We start from the raw sequence: 25,047 nt of genomic DNA, 5'->3' as shown, positions 1-25,047 counted from the left end.
CGCCAAATTAGAACGCCCGTGCACCCCCCCCCCCCGCCCCCCCGAATATACACAGTCCTTCCTCCAGTGACCTTGGTGAAAGGTCAACTGTACGGCGGGAATCAAAGTTGGAAACGTTTGATCTGTCTTTGAGTGATTGTTAGACTCAAGGTGAACTGTGTCCCACACACACACACTGATGCCCCCCCCCCTTCTTCTGTTCTCCCGTCTCCAGGTAAAAAGAAGATGTCCCTGTACGACAGCCAGGCTCCCATCTGTCCAATCTGCCAGGTGCTGCTGAGGCCCGGAGAGCTGCAGGAGCACATGGAGACGGAGATGGAGAGGCTAACCGCCGCGTGCTTCAGGTAGGCCTGAAACACGCGGTAACCACGGAAACCTGCTCTCGGTACCGCAGCATCCGGTCCCGCATAGACCACCAAGGCCTCAGGTCCGGGGAACAGAACCATGACTTTGGTTGCACCAAGATCTGTTTATCACTCCACGATCTTTACCAGAGAGAGTCTTTGTTCTGTCCGCTCGATGGCTGTCTCCGTAAGGCAGATGATGAGTTTCGTGAATACGAGCCTGTAAGCTTATTGTCCAAAGACTGTACATTTGCCAAATGGACAGTTGAAAAACTGTAAGCAACTGCCATCCAATCTCCAGAAGTGTGCATCTAACTGCAAAAATAAGAAGAATAAATATAAAAACTGCTACAAAAGCCATCACGCGCCATATCAGACTGTTGAACGGTCATTACAATTATACTATAGATAGATAGATAGATAGATATATACTTTATTAATCCCCAAGGGGAAATTTGTCGTGACAGTAGCAGCAACACATATCGCGCTTTTTAAGATACTCAAAGACACTTTACACAGCGACAGGGAGCACTTCAGGGTTAAGTGTCTTGCTCAAGGACACATAGACTAGGCTGGGGATTGAACCACCAACCCCCTGATTGGAAGACGAACCTGCTTTGAAATCAATCTCGACGACATACACTACCGTTCAAAAGTTTGGGGTCACTTAGAAATGTCTTTATTTTTCAAAGAAAAGCATTGTTTTTTCAATAAAGATAACATTAATCAAAAATACACACTACACATTGTTAATGTGGTAAATGACTATTCTAGGTGGAACCGTCTGGTTTCTAATGAAATATCTCCAGAGGTGTATAGAGGCCCATTTCCATCAACGATCACTCCAGTGTTCTAATGGTACATTGTGTTTGCTAATCGCCTAAGAAGACTAATGTCTAATTAGAAAACCCTTGTGCAATTATGCTAGCACAGCTGAAAACAGTTATGCTGGTGATATAAACTATACAACTGGCCTTCCTTTGAGCTTGAAGTTTGAAGAACAAAATTAATACTTCAAATATTATTCATTATTTCTAACCTTGTCAATGTCTTGACTATATGTTCTATGAAATGTTCAATTCATTTGATAAATAAAAGTGTGAGTTTTCATGGAAGACACGAAATTGTCTGGGTGACCCCAAACTTTTGAAAGGTAGTGTAACTACACAAACAAAACAACAACCGCCCCTTACGCCACATTACACGACGATCGGAAAAAAGTCGTCGCCCGCTGTCGCTTTCACACGCGACACGGACAGCGGTCTCCTGGGTGAAAGTCGTGTGTTTGTTTTGTAACCGTAAAAAAAAAAGTCTGCATTCCAAATCTTTCTGCAAGGCGAAGGCAAACACGTCATCGCGCAGCAGAGAAATCAACAACCGGTGTTCGGTCCCGAAGGCCGACACTCGTAAAGACGCGTCTCTCCGGGCCGAGGGGTCGGAGGCTGAGCTCTAACTCAGTTTTTATGCCGCGGCCCGCTGACCGCCGTCCTTCCCGAGCCGAGCTGTTCCACGTCATAAATCTGCATAAAAGGCAGCGGCACACCGTCAATGTAACGCTAAGTGTTTCCTGCGGGGGATTAGGATTCAAACCTGTGACCTCAGGTTGGCCCCGCCCACCTCCGCTTCTCCTCTGGACGGTCGCACGAGCTGTGTGGTTTTTTTTTACGGCGGATAAATCAACTCCGAGCCCTTTTTTAACGATGGGACACAACCATTAGGATCCATATTTCACCTTGACCGCATGTCTGGCCACACGCGTGTGTGTGTGTGTGTGTGTGTGTGTGTGTGTGTGTGTGTTTGTGTACACACGGAATGTGTGTGTTTGTGTGTGACCCGGCGTCCACCTTAGCGGCCCAGCTTTACGATAGTCCCCATTAACCTGGAGGAACGGGGCGACAGATGGCGTCACCCCACATATAAACACTTCATTTACCCCCGTTTACACCTCCCTTACCCCTCCTCCTCCCATCTGTCCCTGTCCCCCCCCCCCCCATCCCCCCCTCATCTGCCCTCTTGTTCCCCCATCCGTCTTCTTCCTCCTCCTTTCCCCAGGTTTCCATCCCCTTTTCCCTTTTCCCTTCTTCTAACCCCGCTCCTGTCGTCTCTTCTCCGTCGCCTACTTTCATCCCCTGCTTTCCGAGGAGCAAAGGATGTGGGTGGTCTTTAAATCTCGGAAATTATTTGTGTTTTCGCCGGTAACTTCTCCAGATTAAAAGTCCGTTCACAGATCTTTCTTTTGCCGATGTCAATTTCTGCGTATTATAATATTTGCATTTTTTCCAAGAGGACCAGCGCGACGCTAACTTCCTGGGCGGGCCGACCAAGATACATAATCCATGGCTTCGAGGAGCTGGGTAAAGGAGTTAAAGGCAGCGGAGGGAGTTTATGTCAAATTAAAGTTAGTACAAAAAAAACACGGCTCGGCCAAAGTCATCGCTATGACAATCGAGCACACTCAACCCCTTTAAGAGGGAAATTAAAATTGAACACAACAAAATAGAAGAGATCACATGGGAGAGCTGAGTGAGGTCCATCCATCTGTCTGATATAGTGTGTGTGTGTGTGTGTGTGTGTGTGTGTGTGGGTGTGTGTGTGTGTGTGTTTCAATAATTAATAAAGGTTAGTCGTCTGCCCTTCCCTCAGTGGGTCTGAGATACTCTGTAAGCACATACTCTCTCTCACACACACAAACACACACACACACACACACAGAGTTATTTAAGGAAATAGCGTCATCCCCGGGTAAGATGATGGGATGGTGGCCAACGTCACGGTTGGCTGATTTAGCTACTCGCCATTAACCCGTCCGACACATGCACACACACACACACACACACACATCACAGGACAAAAAATAAATGAATAAAAAGAGTAGAGGAGGGAATAAGGATGCAAAAGATCACATTTAAAAAGAAATGTTGATGTTTTAGTCCTTTGGCGAACACACAAATGTGACTTTTAATGTGTGTCAAACGGAATGGAAGCAGGCGATAAAATAAAAGTGTGTGTGTGTGTGTGTGTGTGCCCGCTTGTTCTTCCTCTCCCCGGCTCTCTGCATGCTGGCAGCCATCATTGAAAGTGACAGTGGGAATTTGGTCCAATTTGTTGTAAATCTGCCTTTAATGACGACCGGCGCTCGCTGGACGGAAGAGCCGTGGGTATGGAAACCAAAGGCACGCGTGTGTGCATATATATATATATATATATATATATATATACTGTATATATTTGGCCTCTCCTTCTGCCTCTTCTGTGCTCCTCCTCCGCTCCCTCGCCACCAGTTTTATCACGACTGCCACCCCGCCGTCCTCTCTGGTGACTGTGGGCTCCGTCACTTGTTCATGGGCCACGGACACAGAAATGACACACACACACACACACACACACGCAGACACACACTCACACACACACACACACACACAGTTGAGCAAATGGTAATCTATCATGCCCTGTAGACGTCAGGTGGCTCGTGGGGGCAAAGTAATCTACATACCCCATCACCCCCACCCGCCCTATTCCTCTACGTACCCCTGCTCCTCTTCCTCCTCCTCCTCCTCCTCCCCCTCCATAATCAATTTGCCTCCACAAGAGTGAGCCCCCCCCCACCCAACCACCTCTTCCGGCAGTCGACACAAAAAGGCAAAAAGCAATCAGTATCTCGAGGCAAGTGCCATCCCTCCATTCCTCCTTCTTTCCATTCCACCCAACTCCCACTGAAAAAGGACTTATTCATCCCTCTCTCTCTCTCTCTCTCTCTCCCTAAGGTGGGAGGGGCCGAGGGCCCCTGCTCGCTGTCAGTCAAACTCAGTATAGGATTAATGCAGATTGAACCCGGGTCTACTGGTCAGCCCACTGGTCCAGATTAAGTACAGCAGAAACTTCCTTCAGGGTTACTTTTCTTTTAAATGTATTTCTTTACTCTGGCCGATGTAATTATCGAAAAAAAAAGATTGTTTGCACAATTTCAAGCGGCTGACTCACAAACAAATAATTTAAATCTCTAATTACTTTAATGCCTATTCCTCCAGTAATGTAAAGTAGTGCATAATTAATATAACATCACCGATTAGGAGAGCTCTTTAAAAAATGAACTGGGGTGACTTTTTGTTTTTAAAATATAACTCCAGCATCTTTAAACTCGGACAGAGGGTCTCGGCGCAGAGCCGGACATGTTGACTACATTTAAAGGGACAGTGTTTGCACTTCGGTGGCATCCCGTGGCACCTTTTGCCGATTGAGACCGCCCGAAGCCCCCCCCCCCCCTCACTCACTCTTTCACTGCATTATTGAATGCCAAAAACGTGGTGACCCCTCCCGTCGTCCACCATAATACCCCCCCCCCCTCACGGGGTTTCCTGCCTTCCTTCGGGGTCGCAGCGAGTTCAGAGAGGGCAGCACGTGCACGCGGCGGTATAGCAACGTGTCGTCATCCTCGTCTGCGAGCCCCCCCCCCCCTGTTCTCACGCGTGGCCTCATTACCGCGACACCTCTTAAATGGCTTTGTCTCCCGTCTTCATGCCTCTTCTTCCCTCCCGTGTGTGTTCCCCCCCCCCGTCTGTCTCTTCCTGTGTGTTTGTTTCGCTTTGCCGTGCCTCTCATTCCCTCACACTCTTTCCACCCTCCTCGGTTTGACATGGCATGCAGCTGTACCCCCCCCCCCCCCACACACACACACACACAATCCTTCCCCATCAAAAATTCATAGAACCGGGCAAACAGACGTGTTGAAGCCGCGCGAGGAGGCGGGCGACACCCCGACTCTCTCGTCAATCCATCTCTCTTTCTCTCTCGTTTTTCCTGTCTCCCTTCATCTTTCCCTGGCTCCATCGCTCTCTCTCTCTTTATGTCGCCCGCCCGCTATCTCTCTCCCTCTCGCCTCACATTTCATCTCCTTCTACCTCCACCTCCCCTCCCCCACCCCCCTCTCTTTCTCTCACTCCCTTTCATCTCACTCTCTGTCACCGTGGCAATTTTCTCCGATCGTGGCAGGCGTGCAACTGCTGTCCTCTCTCTCGCCCTCTCTCCCCCCCCCCCCCCACCCTCCCCTTGTCGCTGTTTGACACTGTCAACAAGCAGGTGGAGGTGGCTGTTATTGTTGATGCCTCTGCTGAGGTTCCAGGTAATGAATGAAAGAGAGATGGAGGGAGAAGGAGAGAGAGAGAGAGAGAGAGGCAGAGACAGAGATAACAAAAAAAGTGGGGGAAGACAGGTGTGGGGTGTTGGCAGGTTCCCCTGCATTACACAGCAGCTTGACTGTGTCACCCGTGTTTATTCTCTTTGTTGGTGGAGGTGAGGCCTTCACACACACACACACACAGACACACACATACACACACACAGACACACACATACACACAGACAGGCACACACACGGCACAAAAGCAGTAATGACACGTCTCCGTAGACATGTTCACCAAAGGCATTTAATACATTCATACAGACTCCTGTGTGTATACTGTACACACTTCTCACACTCACACACACACACCGCAGATCAAAGAGGGATCAATCACATCAGATGGAGGATACAGATGAGCAAAGTGACAACTAATAACTCATAATAACCATATTTCTCTGATGGGTTTTCATCTTTTTTTTGTTTTATGATAGTTCAAGTTCAAATACTGTGTCTCTGTTAACTGTACATTTACCTTCTTGTTATATAGATGTAAACACGTTTAATAATGTATAACCTCATCTTTAACTTAGAAGAGTGAAAAAGTATCCAATCGCATGCGATTTGGAGCTGTTATCTAACCCAAGTGGGGTTAAAACGGGTTGAAACCAGCCTGCGATCTCGAAAGCGAAGCGCTGTTAACCTGCATTCTCTCTCCTGACCAGCAGGGGGCAACTCCTCTGGTTGCAAAGTCTGATTGTATACAAGTGTGAAGAAAGCGTCCCTCTGTACACATTGCAGACATGAGTTTATGGTCTCAATCTCTAGTTTCAAGTCTCCTTCAACACAGCGTGATGTTCATGTGGTAAACTGACCTCTTATTTGTGAAATCAGCAGAGTGATATTGTGTCAGGACATGAAGGGAAAACACTCGTTCACAATACCCCCCCCCCCTCGCCCCCCTCTATCTCATCATCCATCCCTCCCTGCCTCTGTGCAGCTACGCATTACATCCCTCCCCGTGTCATATTTTGCCGGCCTTGCTCCCGCACGCCACTTTGTAAAAATCCCCCCCCCTCGATAAGTGACACATAAACAAGGCTTCTGGTTCTTATTACCCACCCATCCAGCCATTGAAGAAGGAAATCCCTTGTCTACCAAGGCATGCTGTCAGATTAGAGGTCACGCTCAATTCCGTGTCCGAGGGGGTCCGGGGTGCTAACAGGGTCTCAAAGCAAACATGACAACCCTGTCTCGCTTTGTCAAGCCGCCGCCTCGGGAAAGCTCGGAGAGATGTATCGGAGAGAGAGAGAGAGAGAGAGACCAAGAAAAATTCCAATCAATCATTTTGATATGGCAATAAAGAATTGAACGCTAAATCTTCAGAGAGAGAGAAATGGGATACAGAGAAAGAGAAGGGGAAGAATGCAACAAAAGAAATGAAAGGAAAGTGAGGAACAATGGATCGATTGAGCATGAAGAGGGGAAGCACATGAAAAGATTCAGAGGAATGAGGAAACAGAATAAAGCGACGTGTGAATGGGAAGTGCTTCGTTTTCAGGATTGGGGCCAGTTGACACATCTTTTGACTTTCCGTCATTCTTCGTCTGCAATCTCAAATGTCACACGGAGACCACCCCCACATGTGTGTCCCCCTACTGGCAACTACTGGCTACTGCCGCCGGTTATTTCCCGCTCTGACCAACAATCCGCGTGACGTGACAAACGTGGAGGACGATTGGCTCGGCGGAGAACGCCCGGATGAAGTTTTCTTAGGGATCCTGACATCAGCGGCAATGTTTTGTCAATTAATGTCAGATGGGGTGGCGGGAGATGGACGAATAGATGAGGGTTGGGGGGGGGGATCAAACCTAGTCTATCTATGTGTAGAGTGGCCCATTATCTAAACACTTTGATGTCCTGCGATTTTAAACTATAATACACCATCCAAAAAGCAATCATGTCAAATATTGCACGAGCACGCTCCGCGTTGGCCTGTTACATAACAAGCCCACTGACTTCATGTGTGTCTTCCTTTCTGTCCCGCAGTAAGAACCCTTCACAAAAGGATGGAGCGGCCACTCCGGGAACCCCGAAGGTGAGCCCCGCCTCCACTTCTGTGTGTCCGTGTTTGGAATTTCAAATTTTTTTCCCCGCAGGCCCGACGTCGAGTATGCATCGCATGGAGAATTTTTTTCCATTTTTTTTAAAGAGTGAATACAAAATAAGATGTGTGCATTGTTGGATTTGACAACGCTGTGACTCTGTGGCACGCGGTGCAGCTCTTTACTGTCCGTGTGTCAGCGCTGGCGCCTCTGTTCCTCTCCGCCGCACTCAGAGAGTGGGGGGGGGGGGGGGGAGAATCAGCTGTACTGTGAGGCCTCTGTCTCATATCTTTACCCACTGGAGTACCAGTCTCCCCGTGGTCCAATGGGCAGCGCAGCCAAGAGGCACTGTGCTGGGATTGTTCCCATTAGAGAGGCCGACATGCAGGCAGACCCACAACAACAACACGAAACGGAAGAAAAGGACAGATAGTGTCAAATTGTGTGTGAGACAGATTCAGGATTCCATCCAGTGGGCATTCCCTCGTAGTCCTGTCTTCAACTTAACGCCTGGATGGTAGATTTAAAGCTGCAGTTGGTAACTTCATTTTAAAAAATGAATACATTTAGCTCAAATTGTCATCCTGACTCGTGCATGACACAGATGAAGGACTACAGATGCAAATTACGGGACTACAGATGCAAATCAAGGGACTACAGATGCAAACTAGCTGAAGCTTCACTCTGGTACAGAGCATCACATGGTTACCTTTATGTTTCAACTGAACATAATCCCTTTTAAATAAAGATAATTATAATAACATGTGAACAAAAAATCGGGTTCCTCCCCCCGTACCACCACGCCCAAAAGGAAACCAGCCAATCAAAGTCGTGGAGTCGCTCACGCAGCTGAAGCGCGTTAACACTAGTTGAATAGTATATATCTATATATCTATAGATATATAGCTCTACTCCGCTCTTCATTACTGGTAAGAAGTGTCAATGTTTCCTGAAAGTACCCCAAAAGCAATCATCGTTCTCCTTTCCAACCAAAGACCACGTGAAAGTCGGACGCCCCACTGCACAACACGTATATCCGACGTGCACATGAATGCAACATGAGAGCTCTAAAGCAATTCAGGGTATCCACTTTCATTCCCACACACCTTTTGGGTGTGCTGACCCCCCCAACCCCCGGGGGGCTTAGAGAGCGGCCCTCACAGCGCTGTGGGTGGGCTTCCTGCTGGAGGACGGCGGGCGGAGCAGGGGTGAGCGGCGCATGGCCTTCCCCTCTCTGGGCCGTGACTGCGCATCCCACCGCCGTCGTTTAGCATTCAGCGGCAGGCCGTGGAGAATGGAGGGGGGGGGGGGGCTCTGAAGCACCACGGTCTGCACCACCCACCCCTGCTGGACTGGAGATTAACCCCAGCACACCCCCTTACTGTGTCCTCCCTGCTGAGCTAAAGGAGATTGGGTTGGGATTGGCCGATTTAGACGCACGCTTTTCTCTTCGTGCTTTATTTATTTACGATGCATTATTCACACACAAAAAACAACACACTTTATTACAGTCTTTGCAGCCAAATGTGAACTTCAAAAAAACTAATACGGTGTTAATCCACGTGAATGTGGCGTTAAGATGCAGCGGATCTTTTGATTTAATTGGTTGGTTTAAAAGACCAAAAGAATTTGAATGGAAACTCCATTTGTAATCTCTTCGCTGAATACCGTTAAATGTCATATTATAATGATACAATTTAAGCATATTCCCAGAACGCCTCTCCCCAGGTAAATGTCTACTGACCTTTTTAAACCTGGGTAAAAGAGATAAAAGAAAAAAGAAGACGACACACACACACACACACACACACAGAGGCATGCATAAAAGCATCATGCATAATGTCCAATTTACTGTGGCAGCACTGGAGGTTGGTCATTTCTCACATATTATTATTAGATTACTGCTGTCGAGCACTTAAGCCTGTGCTCTGCCCCTTTCCGCTTGATTAATAGGAGGCGACTGTAAATACAAATATTTCATAGCTGCCTTGTAAAAAAAAAGAAATAAAGCAGCAGCACAGCCACACATGGGAATACAAGCACACACACACACACACACACACACAGCGAGAGCTCTGTCGGGACTAAGCCTTATAAAAAAGGTGATTTTGCTTCTTCTTCTCTTTCTTTACCATCACTATCTACTTTGTTCACTTGAGGAATTCCCTGGTTTGTCTTTGTCACTGAGTGGGTTAGAGAAGGATATCGTTTTATACATGCGTGTGTGTTGCGAGACCAATTTATGGACGGGCGGTGTCCCGTAATGTCACACAGTTAGGCTCCTCCTGTTTACCCTCCCCCTTTCTTCCCTCTCTCTTTTCAATCACTCGTTCCCTCCCTAACTCCTCTTATCGTCCCATAAACATTAAGTCTAATCAGTGGAAGGGACTTTATAGACAAAGTCAGGCAGGTTGCAGTCATCATCAATGACGTGGCGCTCCCACCATCTGTGTCAATAACGCTATAGAAATCCTCCAAGGGTAAAGATTCCCGTGTAAAACCTGTTGTAATACAGAAATGAATTTTACATATATTAGAAATGTAATATTGTCCTTTTATACGTATTCATTTGATACAAACAACAAGGTCAGACATGTAGCTTTGACTTTAGCAGTCGTCAAGTGACATTTCAGCTTCCTCTTCAACTGCTTTTATCTATTACTCTTCAACTGCTTTTGTCTGTTACTCTTCAATTGCTTCCATCTGTTACTCTTCAACTGCTTCCATCTGTTACTCTTCAACTGCTTCCATCTGTTACTCTTCAACTGCTTTCATCTGTTACTCTTCAACTACTTTCATATGTTCCTCTTCAACTGCTTCCATCTGTTACTCTTCAACTGCTTTCATCTGTTACTCTTCAACTGCTTCCATCTGTTACTCTTCAACTGCTTTCATCTGTTACTCTTCAACTGCTTTCATCTGTTACTCTTCAACTGCTTTCATCTGTTACTCTTCAACTGCTTCCATCTGTTACTCTTCAACTGCTTCCATCTGTTACTCTTCAACTGCTTTCATCATTAACTCTTCAGCTGCTTTCATTTGTTACTCTTCAAACTGCTGCTCTTCAGCTGACACTTTGGCTCACATCACTTTCCCCTGAATACACTAGAAGTGGTGCTATTTTCCTTCAGGATGTTGCACAGCGCCGGCCCTTTGACCGACACTTCAACTTCTTTCAGTGCTTGCATTTTGGATGAAAAGTCAGAACTTACATTTGAATTACCACTTCAACTCCATTCAATGCTTACACTTAACTCACGTCTGACCCATTGGAGCCAAAACCGCCCGAACTGAAACTATCAGCGTTTCTTTTGATCCCTTCCTTCAGAACGATGCCTCCTCTTCAGCTTGTTGCCTTGTGCGGCCCTTCGTGGTCGTGTTACATCACTCGGGGGGGGGGGGGGGGGGTCAAGCCAAAGGGCCGTTATCTCTCCCACTGTGACAGGGTATTAAACTCTTGCCTTGTCCATGTTTATTGATGCAACTGTCAAGCGAGGACAGGCTGATAATATAACAAGATCATCTGCATATAGACATTTTATTTAACTCTCTCTCTCTCTCTCTAGTCAATGCTGTTGTCGGTGCACATCAAGCGTGAGGGAGAGTCTCCGGTGGTCTCGCCACTGTCCTCCGAAGACGCCCACCACTCCGACAGATACCAGGTCAAACTCACTCACACACACACACACAGACACACAGATTGAAACCATCCGGTCCTGTTTGTCCCACATTCAATTCAATTCAGTTTATTTTGTCTAGCCCATTCTCACAAATTACAAGTGCTTAACAATCTGTACATATGCAGCTATGGGACTCATTTGGTCGCTCGGTAAAGATGTGTAAAAATTCCTTCACGCCGTCAGATGTGTAAAAGTGTAGGATTAAAGGATTACGCAACATTTTTGGTTTCTCTTTTACGCCCTCTCAGCACTTCCCTTGACCAGCAGGCCAATCTCTTTAAATCTCAGATGTCTGGAAAGCCCCGCCCCCAGCCCCCAACTGCTTTTATCTCTTAAATTCATCAAAGTTTGTTCGGGGAATTCTTCTGGCCATGATGTATCTCCGGGTTAAGTGGGTGTCCCCCCCCCTCATACCATAAAATAAGAACTATTAAGTCCACACGGACGTTACATCCATACGTGCAGGATGACACAGCTCATAAAGACCTTATAGCGATAAAGTAGATTTTCTCATTAAGTGAAACTGCTGAAATCACCTTATATTATACAAATGATAAAGTCAATGGTGACTCTTTTTACCACCCAGTGGCAGACTCCTCAGTCCTTTCCTCTCTACCTCCTCCCTTCCTCTGACCTATCCGCGGCCGTTCAGTGAGCGTCTCATAATGATACGGTAGTGGCGGCCATGCGAGGCAAGTGGGCCGATAACTCAAGTGGCAGTGGGAAAGGGGGGGGGGTCGGGGGGGGTGAGGACATGGACGGAGGGCCATGAGAACAGAAGGTGGAGGCCTGACCGCTCTCGCTGATAGACGATCGGGCCGCCGCCCACTCACTGTTGCCGTGTCAACGAGAGGGCATCCATAACTGCTTTAGTCAGCACAAAAGCTAAAAGACGCACCGGCCTCGGGGGTTCGAATCCCAGTGGACCCCGAGGTGGACAGAAGTGGAGATCTGACCTCACTTCATTTATTTCTCAGTGCTTTACTTTTAATGATGAGAGCATTACTCCAAGCGATACATGTGGATTCACCCCCGGGCCCCCGAAAGACCCCAAATGTTCCTCGTTCGTCAGACAAATGTGGAGTTTAATTGTTGCCAGTGGTGGAAAGTAACCGACTACATTTAATCAAGTACTTTTGCACACTTATACCCATAAACTCTAAGACACCGATGCCCCCTGTGACATTGAATCATTTCACATTTTATTTATAATCCAATATAAGAAACAAAGATTACAGAAAAGTCCCAAAACACAGAATCTAATTTGTTTTTTGCAAAAACCACCTCTCATCTTCCACCCCTTCTACATCTCTCACAACCCCCACAGGTCTGTCTTGAGACCCTGTGAGGGGGCTCAAGCCTTAGTTTGGGAAGCACTGGATTATGCCCTATTTGCATATTTTAACATAACATTTCAGAAAACTTGTAATAACAAAAAAGAAATTAAAAGGTAATTGACTAGGAAAGTTTCATGGCGATACATGTTTAAAAAAATGTGTTATCATATCGATGTCATGTTACAATACATCGCTTTAAGGGTTGTTTTCACACATTTAGTTTCTCTTACTCTGGGAATCTCCATTTCAGTATAACTTACAAACCATATTCCTATATATTTTCAAGGTTTTTACAGAGGGGTTTGTTCATATATATTATTCATAGTCTGGCGCATAGAGCATTCTCTAAAAACTGATTTTATTATGGCTGAAGACTGTATTTTCTGATTTGTCTGTGATCAAAAGAGACATTAAAAGGTCCCTCTGACTATGTTGACAAAATGAAACAATCATTTTGACCCTGACTTTCTAAAGTGTTCAGATGTATGCTCTGTCAATGTTTACTATACGAACATGTGAAATAAGATAGTGTCTCCATTGCATATTCAAACATACATTTTCAGAAAATGTGTTATATTTAAATGTGAGTCATCGACCGGGGTAGTTTCTTGGTGATATCTAGTTTCATTATTCACCTGCAGTGTCTCCCCTTGAAGAATGTTCACTTACACCAAATTGTCACGCTCGGTAACATCTCTGACGTGGTCTTATTCTCCATGGCAACAATAGTTGTGTAATTTTTGTGACCAGTGCAAAGCATTTTGGGTTGAACAAAAGATTTAATAAGCATCATTTTGCATATAATATTTAATATATAAAATTCTGTTTATGAACAAACACTTATATTTTATTGAATATGTGTTAAATAACTATTTTCAAAGGCTGTTTTAATGGATGCTGATTTAAAATATGTTTAAAACAAATCTCACGTACCCCCTAGAGCAGGGGTGTCAAACTCATTTTCACCGTGGGCCACATCAGCATCATGGCTCCCTCTTAAAGGGCCGGTGTAACTGAAACACGGGATATAGACTTAATCATTACCTTGTACATACTTTTATTCTGTCTGTATATTTAATATTGCATTTTCTTACTGTTTTTGAAACATTTTTCTTTTTCTTACTGCTCACTGTGCACCTGCTGCTGTAATCCTGCAATGTCCTCATTGAGGGACTAATAAAGGATTATCATATTTTATAAACTACTCCCGAACATATTGTGAAATAACTCTCTTTGCATTTGATTATTGTTTATTTGAGTGTAGACATATTGTACACAAGAACATTTCTCTAATATAAACACAAATCCATTTAATTTGAAACCTTCAAAATGAAAGCACAGGATAGTTTTCTTTAATGTCTTTTATATTATGTGTCTTTCAAGTCGTTGGGGGGCACATCAAATGATGTGGCGGGCCCCATTCGGCCCGCTGGCCTTGTGTTTGACACCTGTGCCCTAGAGGTCCTTCGCGTACCCCGATTTGAGAACCCCTGCTCTAGAGCTTCAAAACCCTTTAATCAAACGGGGCCCGTTGAACGAAACCCGCTGCTTCCCCCTAGCGGTCGACAGCCGCAACGGTCGCGTCAACTTCTCCCCTTCCACTTCCGTCTCCCGCGCGTCACGTGATCACAACAAGCCAACATGGCGTCGGACACGAGCGCTCTCCGCTGATGCGAGCGCCACTTTCAATCCTCTCCCATCCGCGCCGAGGTTTAGACTACGGGCTTCGGTTCAGGGCGATGCGCGGCCCCCGGACACTCAGCCGGGCGGTGCGCGGCAGTGAGTTGTGAGGCGGAGAGAGAGCCATGAGTGAGCCGCGGCTGCCATGGAGGATGAGGAAAACAATAGAGAAGTAGGTTTAGTTTACAGCGGCGCTGCCCCCGGGTCTCAGCATCCACAGCAATCCCACTCCGAGAAGTTGTAATTGTGCACGCGAGCATGTTGTGTTGATAGTTCATCATCTAACGTGTACCCCCCTCTCTCTCTTTCTGCTTGCAGACATTTTTACGAGTTCGAGCAAACAGGCAAACGAGATTGAATGGTACGTAAGATGCAGCGTGTCATCTGGTGCACCGCATCACGTGTGTTATTAAGTGTTCACTGTACTGGAGGTGTTGTATTTTTCTCTTGAAAGTTTTTGTTAAAAAAATATATATATATTTGAATGTCAGAATACATATGATTTATTAAAGGTAGAATATATTTTTTATTTTCAATATATTGTGGTATTTAAGCATACATATGGATTGACTGTATATGTGCTTAAAATGAATGAAAAATAATTTAGCATCGCAACAAAATAACTGATATCACTGGTGTCGAGGCTCAGGGGTGAGAAAGTTGTCAATATGATAGTAATGCAAAATATTGTGCTACTGTATGTTCGGCCTGGTGTCAGGTGATCCATCATCACTCAGGTGTCACGTGAACGTCACCCTGTGGCTCCGACAGGGTTTCACTGTTGGGTTTGAAGCGTCAGCGTCCATATTTCATGGGGATCAAATAGTTTGTGCATGTGTTGTGCAAATCAATAATTAATTTCGCCAGTTTTACAAGAGTTATCTGTATTTTGTAATCCAGGTAGCCAGAACATTCCTTTAATTTAGGCCAAATGAACCCGTTATTCTGCGTTTAACTATGTTAGAAGGAAACATAAATATTTAACAACATAACTATCACAAGTTTTAATTCTGCTTCACGTCGTACGAGTAGAGTATGGACATTTACCATATCTATTTGTATTTGTTTATTTTCGTTAACATTATTATTGTGCAGGGTACAGAATTTTCTTTTTTTATTCAGCCTCAAGTTTATTCTTTAAATTATTTTGGGGGAAATTTTGATTCTTAGCTCTGTGACTTAAATATTTAGAATAAAGCTCTTGACATGAGGACCCTGGTTTTATAACTTATTTTCTAATTAATAAACACCAGCTAACGTGGGCTACATTGGAACTTAAATTGATCCGTGACTGCGTTCCCTATGGGGACTGTTCAGGGTCGTACTGGGTTTCTAACGCGGTCCTCTAGACACCAGAAGCTCCGCTAGTCACATCCCTACCTTACATTTAACACGCTTGTTATTTTAGCTACAAACTACCAAAACAGTTTCAGTCACCTCTGTCAACATATGCTAAAAATACACTTTTTCCTGTAAGGTTAGGGCCCTAAAACATTCTGAAGATTATACAATTGTATGTTATAGTGACCTCAATATCATCCAAAACCAATGTGTGGAAAATGTTAATTTACACAGTGAAAAACAGCCTCGGGTCTAATTGACCCCAAACTAAAAAAAAGTTAAAAATATATATAATCATGTGATTTTTATGTTTACCCAGTTGTCCCCAATAAATTAGGAAAAGTCATGAAATATGCAGAAGAAGAAAAAATTATGTAAATCATTATCTAGAAATGTTAAACATCGAATGGGGTCAAATTGACCCCAAAGGTGACAGGAGGTCGAGGCGTACTGAAGCAGGGTAAACATTAGAGATGCACGATCAGGTTTTTGGTGCCGATCACCGATCACTGAAATCAGTATCTGCCGATCACCGATCACTGATCACGGTGTCGATTGAAGCATTCTATTTATTGTGTAGCATTATTGCCTAGGACTATGAGGAAATACATACATGAAGCACCTCAAACATTAAAGAAATTACCGATTTCTTTAAACATTTAGGACTTTTACTTTGAAAAATGTCCTAATTGATACATTAAAATTGTTTGATTGCCAGTGATGGGGATTTCAGATATGTATGGAACACATCTGCATCATTCATTTCCTGGAACTCTTGGGGAAATCTATTTACAGGACTTTTTTTAACATACAAAAGTCTGACTTATTTTTATAAACTCTTCCTTGGTACAGTAAAAATGTTTTAATGTTAGCTTAATTTAAGCTAAATCTCAAACGATCTATAAAGATACAAAATCAGTTCATTGTTTACTTTTATATGTAATAGTGTATGATTTGTCGACATCTTATTTTGATAAACGGATGTTGTTTCACGTGGTTCTTTCCGCTAATTTTGCAAAACCGGATGTTGTCACATAAATCCTTCCGCTAAATTTATCAAAATCCTCGCGCGCTCCCGATCGAATGTGTTTACCGTGAACATCAGTCTATAGGGGCAGACATGTGAGAGTCGGCTGAGTTGACCCAGAGATTCAACTCGGGGGACGGGGACGCCGCTCGGTGCGTGAGGATCCCCTCGTGGTCCTCTCACTCTGCGGCCCTCGCCGGGTGCTTCGTCTCCGTTGCGATTGAAAACCGATAATGGGAATATCGGCCGATATGGATCGGCGCCGATCAGATCGGTGCATCCCTAGTAAACATTGCTGTTCAGTGTTTCTAGCCTCCAGGCGCCCCGTGACCAGAGACTTGGTTTAAAGTTGACCCCCATTACGTTCTCTCTGCCCTGGGGTGGAACCGGGTATCGTTCTCACGTGTAGTGTAACGGCTGATCGGGGGGGGGGGCATGGACACCTGCCCTACCTAATTAGCGGCCCTTTCCCCATCTCTATTTACCATCGCTCCCCTCAATTGGCAAAGAGGAGGAGGCCGTCTCTCCTTAACCTTCCCGCCGTCATCTTGTGTTTCCTTGCGTCCCCCCCCCCATCCCTTGAATTAACTGGGTTAAGTGTGTGTGTGTGGGGAGGGGGGGGGGCATCAAGTGTCGGCTCGAGACCGCCCTCTAGTAGTTTCTTTCAGGAGGGGAGCCCATGTTGGTCTGGCTTGGTTCTTGATTTTAGACTTAAGTAGATTTGTGTAACATAACCTCCCCACGTCTTAAATAATATTGGGTACAATTCTCTCCTTTGCCTTGAAACCAGTGATATAATGTGTGTGTGTGTGTGTGTGTGTAATCATCCAAGGAGTCATGCTCGAGCACCACACAGCGATTCCTAAACTAAAATCGATGTGTCTTTCCTCTCCAGCACGTATAGGCAAGATGAAGAGGAGGAAGCCTGAGGACGCGGGCCAGGTATGTCCGCTGTGCAGCGCCCCATTGGCTGGGAGCGAGGAGGAGATGAGTAGACATGTGGAGCAATGCCTGATCCAGGTAGAAAACCCCCCCGGCCTCTGGACAGCCCGTCTGTCAGCCCTTCTCTTCCTGTAGACGCTGACCAGTCACCTCTTTACTCCCCCTCTGCCCCCCCCCCCCCCGTACATTAGCCTGGATACCAGCCAGTAGCAACTAGCTCCTGTAGATGTCGACTGCCTCGTATGGGAATAAGGCGCCAGGGAGGCCGTTGAGAAAGAACGCGTTCCTACGAACCGCTAAACCGGCGTGGACTTTGTTCCCGTACGACGCGGCGGCGTCCCGCTCTCTGGCATGCGGCTCGGGTTTCGGGCTTAACCGCTCCATCCGTAGCGCCCGGCTCGGGTTTCTCTGCCCCGTCACCTTCTCACCGGGGGTTTCTTCCGTAGTTGTCCGGTGGTCGCCGGCACTCTGTCCTCGGGTCGACCGAAAGACGGCGGCAGCTCATCGCCACTAACCGCCGCCACCACTCCTCTCTCTCTCTCTCACTTCCCACGCCGCTGTCCTAGCCGTAGTGACACTAACAGCTCTTCTCCACCAGCGCGCTCGCCGCGCCGGCTGTGACCGCCCGGTCTGCAATTTAGCCACAAAAAAGGTCACATTGAAAAACATTTTGGACATTTATTCTGTCAAAATGAGTTCATGTGAAACTTCTCTCAGGTAGAATGAAGTTCAATCGTTTAGTTTCCATTCAAATATTTTTATTTTTACAACATTTTTGATAATTTGTAGAGCTTTTCTTTATTTATTGTAACATATGAACTGCAGAGTCATCACAGCTGGTTCGAGGAGAGCGTGCTGTGGGGGCGTGGCCTATCTTCTACCGCAGCACTATTCTGAAACGACACGTCTGTGTGTGATGTGTTTGCTGTGATTAACGTGCGTCCCTGTGTGTGTGTGTGTGTGTGTGTGTGTGTCAGCGCGAGGGAGCACTCGGCGACGACGACTCTGCAGACATGGACGGAGAGAATGGGCGGGGCTTCGAGGAATACGAGTGGGCGGGGCAAAAGAGGATCAGGGCAACGGCTCTGCTGGAGGGAGGCTTCAGAGGTACGAACACACACACACACATCTCACACACTGCGCTGAGTTTTATGCCACGTACGCCAGTCGGGTGGCCGACTGAGTCGGAGGTCGACTCCTCTGCTTCTCTTGCTCATCCATCACCCCCCGCCAGTCCCGTCCAGTGAATGTGACCGGGGAAGACCGCAACGCTGCCAGCGGGCCGGCGGCAGCGTCGGTTCTCCCGGGGTCAGCCCAACCCAGCTCTGCTTGGCTCACACACACACACACACACAACCCTCTTAGCAAAAGGGGAAGGAAAACACATTTAGCTGGGCAATTGACCCGCTGGTCACCACCGCCTGTGAGCGTGCGTGCCCAGAAATGCAATTATAGAAGTGGATGGGAGCGCCGGTCACCGGGGAGTGGGGCCGCTCGGAGACACGGCTCGCATACAGTGGTGGCTCTCCGTCACCGTCACTTCTTGGGCCCTTCGGCTCAGTTATTATAAATATTATTTATTTATTTTACTGGTATTGTTGGGATGTTTTATCGTTTTTTTTCTTTGAGCTATATACATTGAAACATTACAGCAACAATGAAATGCCGTGCACTCGTCTTTACTCCCTTATTCAGCAAACTTGATGGGTATAAAATGTTGATTTCATCCAGCGGGGTGTAAACAAGATCAAAAACCTCAACGTTTATGAAAAGTAGTGGAAGAATAGATGATTTTATTATGAATGAAATATGTATTGCTGCGCAGTCGTCTGGTCTGTAAATGTCAGCAGACTGTGGAGAACAATCTAAAGATGTTTTCTAATGGCCTTTTAACAATTGTGGATTCATCTGCCTGTTATAATCTCAACTAATCAACTGCTTATCTTAAGGAAATATCATTCACAATTTTCTTTTAGAGACAACAATGTCTTCTATTTGGCGGTTTTGTTTTGACCAAAAGTCCAAAAACAGAAGATTCTCAATTTCTGTGACAAAGAGAAAGCAGCAAGTGGAGTCTGCTCCTTTCTGAAGAGGCGGAAAACGTTTGCTTTAAATCTAACGGGAAAGATTAATTCGTTGAACCCCTGTGAGCTCGTCGGTCGCGTTGCTTCTCGGGGAAACGCCGTTTGCGGGCTCCGAGCGGCGCCGCTAGACAAAACCGAGGCAGAGCGCCGGAGGCCACCGAGACCGAGGTGAAGAGGCGTCCTCATCTCTTCAAGAGGCTCTTCTCGAAAAACCCTCCCGGCCTCGGTGTTCATCTGCCCCTCCTCACCCGCTTCTCTTCCTGTTCGATCTGTTGTTAAACACACACATGCTGAGCCCCCCCCCCCCCCCCCCGTGAGCTAGAGAGAGACGAGACGGATCAATGTTTAAATCTCAACTAAAGAGCGGACAGACACCTCCCGTCCGTCTGTCCGTCCGTCTCTATTTTCTCGCGTCGTTAAAACGAGCAGACACAGGGCCCCTTCTGCCGCGCTCTAATAGGGCACCTTGTGATGTGACACAGATAACGGAGGTGGCCCGGGGAGAGCGGCTTGAAACGAGTGCACACACACACATACGCTCACACACGCTCACACACACACACACACACACACACACACACACACACACACACTCGGCAAAAAGGCTCAGAAGGTGGCTTTTGTCTTGAAAGCTCCTCGGTGGTTCTAACACTCGCCGCTGAAGCCTGCAGCGGCCGGCCAGACGGATAGAGAGATGGAGGGGGGGGGGTCTCCTCAGCTGGTGGGATGAAGAGAGGGCCTATCCCTCCGTGTGAAGTGCCACCATCCTTCCCTCCCTTTGAGAGCACGGGGAAGAAAGGTAGAGGGAAAGGGAGCGAGGGGGGGAAATCGAACAAGCTCAGTTTATGATTCGGCTGTGAGAGGAAAGACTTCCCTGTGTCTCGCTGGCTTAGCCGAGGTTGAAAGGAGCCGCGGCGCAGACAGAGAGCGGCCTTCATCTCTCTAGTCTGTCTCCGTCTCATGAGCTGGAAAGGAAGTGGCTTTTTACCTTTAAAAAAATATTTACCCTTTTAAAAAAATATTCTGTTTTTTTATATTTGACTTTCAGATATGTAAATATGTTTTTGTGCTAAAATCTTTTTTCTTTTTATTCAGCAGAAGTAGCCCAAGTTCTCACATGTTCATCTTAACAAGCACTGCCAGAAAACTGCTTTGTCCACATGACAAAAAACAAAAGATCTAAATCAGTCAAACAAAAAGCAATAAACCCAGTGAAGTTATTGGAGTTATCGCTGAGAACGATTAACGTCAGAGTTCCTCAAATGTCCATGGAACGTTCCCAGAGACTAAAGAGGTCGTAGACTGCGAAATAGTGTTTCTTCTTCTTCTTTTTGTCCAATAATACCAAAAAACAAGTTTAAATTAAGATTAAACGGCAGCCTAACAAGCAGCAACTTTACTGTTCTTGTATAATTACATTTATCCATTTATTTTTTATATATATATACTTTATTGATGAAAATGCACAATATGAAGTGTAGTATTTTAATTTGTTGGTGTATGTGGAAAGTAAAATGGAAAAAAACCAAAGTAAATAATAAAAGATACAAATAGTAACAAAGGCAAAATAACAAACAATAAAACACCCACAGACACACACCCCACCCATGGCCTTCACATTCTTTCATATCGTTTGCATTGTTGTAAAACTAAAGTTAAGTAATTAGTTTTAGTTACAGTTAGTCAGACAGATGAGGGCAGAGGACCAGATACGTACACACACGTAACCTTCAAGAGGCGACACTGACAGATTTTGAAAATATGAAACGAAAGGTTGCCGTATAATTTCTGACTAAAGCTGTGAATCGGTCATCGGAGCCTCGGCTCTCCGCCGTCCCGCTGTTCAGCCGAAACGGCGAAGTAGATTTGACTGTAACGCCTTCTCTTCAGTTCAATGTCGTTCCCCCTCCTGTAAGGCAGACAGCGGGGGGGGGGGGGGGGGGGGAGACAGATCCCGAGGTCTGATACCGGGAGGAGAAGAGGGGGATTACCGCTTCTCGAGATGGCCCAGGGAGGATGGGATTGAGACGAGGCGAAATCTGTGCTTTGTAAATGGACTTCAAAGATGGCCGTCTCAGGCCTTTGTGCCACATCTCCTCCCTGACCTGTAAATGGCAGAAAGATAGCGCCATGGCCTTTGGCTCTGCTTCTCAGAGGGGGGGTCCAGATAATTGCAACGGGAATGTCACCAGAGGTCGGATGATTTTTGTCGCCGGTCGGCCCGGCGAGTCCTCTGATCTGTACCTGGCGGTGATGCGTACGTCTCCGCCACGTCACTAAGAGCCAGCGGTGTCCAGGAGATGCTTTATGCTAATGAGACACGCCGGGTCGGCCCTGGAGGCCGTGTGGGCATTGATCACACCTGTCTGGGGGAGCGGGGGGGAAGTGAGCAGCAAGGGGACATGTTGGTGGGAAACGGGGAGAAAGAGAGAGAGCGATGACACAAGAGAAGGAAAGAAAAAAGGTGAGGAGCGGACATGAAGGGGGTGAAGGAAGAAGAGAAAGGGGGGGGGGGTCTGTGCATAATGTGAGTGAAAGGCAGTTAGAGTGGGGCTGACCTTTCCCTGGCCAGATTAGATTGGCCTGCCAAGACTGCTTAGAGGGACAGATAGAGGCACACACACACACACACACACACACACATATGCTCGCAGTTAACACACCGAAGACATGAGAAACCTCCACCTTTGTCGGGTCGACGTGCTAACGGGCAGGAAAGAGATTTTACCTTTAAACTAAATCCTATCGGTCCAAAAACGTATTATATTACATAGACGCTAGAATATTTAAAAGAGAAGTGAGATTATGATGAAAACAGACAGTAAATACATGAAGACTTAATGAAGTAAAGATATTTAAATGTTTTCATGCAGAACTGTTAAAACAGACAAAGGTTTACAAATAATAAATGTCTTTAAAAAAAGAGTCTGAAATAACCGCTGAATGTATAATTGACATCCTCTGGAGCCCGATGCTGTTTCCCTCGTGTTCTCCTTATGTTCCCCTCATGTTCTCCTCATGCTCTCCTTGTGTTTCCCTCGTGTTCTCCTCATGTTCCCCTCATGCTCTCCTTTGTTTCCCTCGTGTTCCCCTCATGTTCTCCTCGTGTTCTCCTCATGTTCCCCTCATGTTCCCCCCGTGTTCTCATGTTCTCCTCATGCTCCTCCTTGTGTTTCCCTCATGTTCTCCTCATGCTCTCCTTTGTTTCCCTCGTGTTCCCCTCATGTTCTCCTCATGTTCCCCTCATGTTCCCCCCGTGTTCTCATGTTCTCCTCATGCTCCTCCTTGTGTTTCCCTCGTGTTCCCCTCATGTTCCCCTCATGTTCTCCTCATGCTCTCCTTGTGTTTCCCTCGTGTTCTCCTCATGTTCCCCTCATGTTCTCCTCATGCTCTCCTTGTGTTTCCCTCGTGTTCCCCTCATGTTCTCCTCATGTTCCCCTCATGTTCCCCCCGTGTTCCCCCCGTGTTCTCATGTTCTCCTCATGCTCCTCCTTGTGTTTCCCTCATGTTCTCCTCATGTTCTCCTCATGTTCCCCTCATGCTCTCCTTTGTTTCCCTCGTGTTCCCCTCGTGTTCTCCTCGTGTTCTCCTCATGTTCTCCTCATGTTCCCCTCGTGTGCTCATGTTCTCCTCATGCTCCTCCTTGTGTTTCCCTCATGTTCTCCTCATGCTCTCCTTTGTTTCCCTCGTGTTCTCCTCATGTTCCCCTCATGTTCCCCCCGTGTTCTCATGTTCTCCTCATGCTCCTCCTTGTGTTTCCCTCGTGTTCTCCTCATGTTCCCCTCATGTTCTCCTCATGCTCTCCTTGTGTTTCCCTCGTGTTCTCCTCATGTTCCCCTCATGTTCTCCTCATGCTCTCCTTGTGTTCCCCTCATGTTCTCCTCGTGTTCTCCTCATGTTCTCCTCATGTTCCCCTCATGTTCCCCCCGTGTTCTCATGTTCTCCTCATGCTCCTCCTTGTGTTTCCCTCATGTTCTCCTCATGTTCCCCTCATGTTCTCCTCATGCTCTACTTTATTTCCCTTGTGTTCCCCTCATGTTCTCCTCGTGTTCTCCTCATGTTCTCCTCATGTTCCCCCCGTGTTCTCATGTTCTCCTCGTGCTCCTCCTTGTGTTTCCCTCATGTTCTCCTCATGTTCTCCTCATGTTCCCCTCATGTTCCCCCCGTGTTCTCATGTTCTCCTCATGCTCTCCTTTGTTTCCCTCGTGTTCCCCTCATGTTCTCCTCGTGTTCTCCTCATGTTCCCCTCATGTTCCCCCCGTGTTCTCATGTTCTCCTCATGCTCCTCCTTGTGTTTCCCTCGTGTTCTCCTCATGTTCCCCTCATGTTCTCCTCATGCTCTCCTTGTGTTTCCCTCGTGTTCTCCTCATGTTCTCATGCTCTCCTTGTGTTTCCCTCGTGTTCCCCTCATGTTCTCCTCGTGTTCTCCTCATGTTCTCCTCATGTTCCCCCCGTGTTCTCATGTTCTCCTCATGCTCCTCCTTGTGTTTCCCTCGTGTTCTCCTCATGTTCTCCTCATGCTCTCCTTGTGTTTCCCTCGTGTTCCCCTCATGTTCTCCTCATGCTCTCCTTTGTTTCCCTCGTGTTCCCCTCATGTTCTCCTCGTGTTCTCCTCATGTTCCCCTCATGTTCCCCCCGTGTTCTCATGTTCTCCTCATGCTCCTCCTTGTGTTTCCCTCGTGTTCTCCTCATGTTCCCCTCATGTTCTCCTCATGCTCCTCCTTGTGTTTCCCTCGTGTTCTCCTCATGTTCCCCTCATGTTCTCCTCATGCTCCTCCTTGTGTTTCCCTCGTGTTCTCCTCATGTTCCCCTCATGTTCTCCTCATGCTCTCCTTGTGTTTCCCTCGTGTTCTCCTCGTGTTCTCCTCATCTTCTCCTCCGCCACTGGGACCCAATCAAACTTAAAAGGTCCCTTCTGTGTGGTCACTAAAACCATGGGCCTGCTGTGAAGACGGCTGCACTTCTTTTCTTTTAGTCCTCACCGCGGTCGCTCGAGAACCCTCTCCTTCCTCCTCATTAAATGTCTAGAGTGAGACTGAAATGAGTTGAGGAGGAGCAGATGTCTAAATCCCAGGAGCTCCTCTGGAGACGAGCCCCAGTGGCCGCTCTGATAAAGACGCCCCAGTGCAGCGAGACACTGCAGTTACAGGAAGAGTAGACCCTCACACACACACACACACACACACACTCGGACAGGGGGTTAAATTAGATGGCTGTCAACTCTGCAGAGCGTGTCTGGACACACACACACACACACACACACACACACACTTGTCACACGCACACAGAGCGCACTAGTCCAGCTGAGAGCTTGTAGAAATTGGGATAGGTGTAAATAAGATGGCTGTCAGGCCCTGTCACTGGCAGACACACACATTCACATCTCAAGTA

At 46.7% G+C, this 25,047-nt stretch overlaps 1 protein-coding gene across 2 annotated transcripts in view; it reads left to right on the top strand.

The window, feature by feature from the left end:
* Window positions 1-25,047, top strand: part of rnf220a (ring finger protein 220a) — a 158,664-nt gene that overhangs the window by 117,319 nt on the left and 16,298 nt on the right. Inside the window, exons 3-8 of one of the 2 annotated variants that reach the window (XM_056420387.1) lie at window positions 215-344; window positions 7,510-7,558; window positions 11,132-11,227; window positions 14,581-14,623; window positions 17,526-17,572; window positions 18,550-18,679. In XM_056420387.1, coding sequence (XP_056276362.1) covers window positions 215-344; window positions 7,510-7,558; window positions 11,132-11,227; window positions 14,581-14,623; window positions 17,526-17,572; window positions 18,550-18,679 — 495 coding nt within the window. Of the gene's footprint in view, window positions 1-214; window positions 345-7,509; window positions 7,559-11,131; window positions 11,228-14,212; window positions 14,435-14,580; window positions 14,624-17,525; window positions 17,651-18,549; window positions 18,680-25,047 lie in introns of those variants that run through there. The other variant, XM_056420386.1, reaches the window with a different exon arrangement.

This window comes from Pseudoliparis swirei, chromosome 8 (assembly GCF_029220125.1).
Source record: "Pseudoliparis swirei isolate HS2019 ecotype Mariana Trench chromosome 8, NWPU_hadal_v1, whole genome shotgun sequence".
Lineage (NCBI taxonomy): Eukaryota > Metazoa > Chordata > Actinopteri > Perciformes > Liparidae > Pseudoliparis > Pseudoliparis swirei.
The sequence above is the reverse complement of the archived record's forward strand: the minus strand, read 5'-3'. Positions and strand labels throughout refer to the sequence as shown.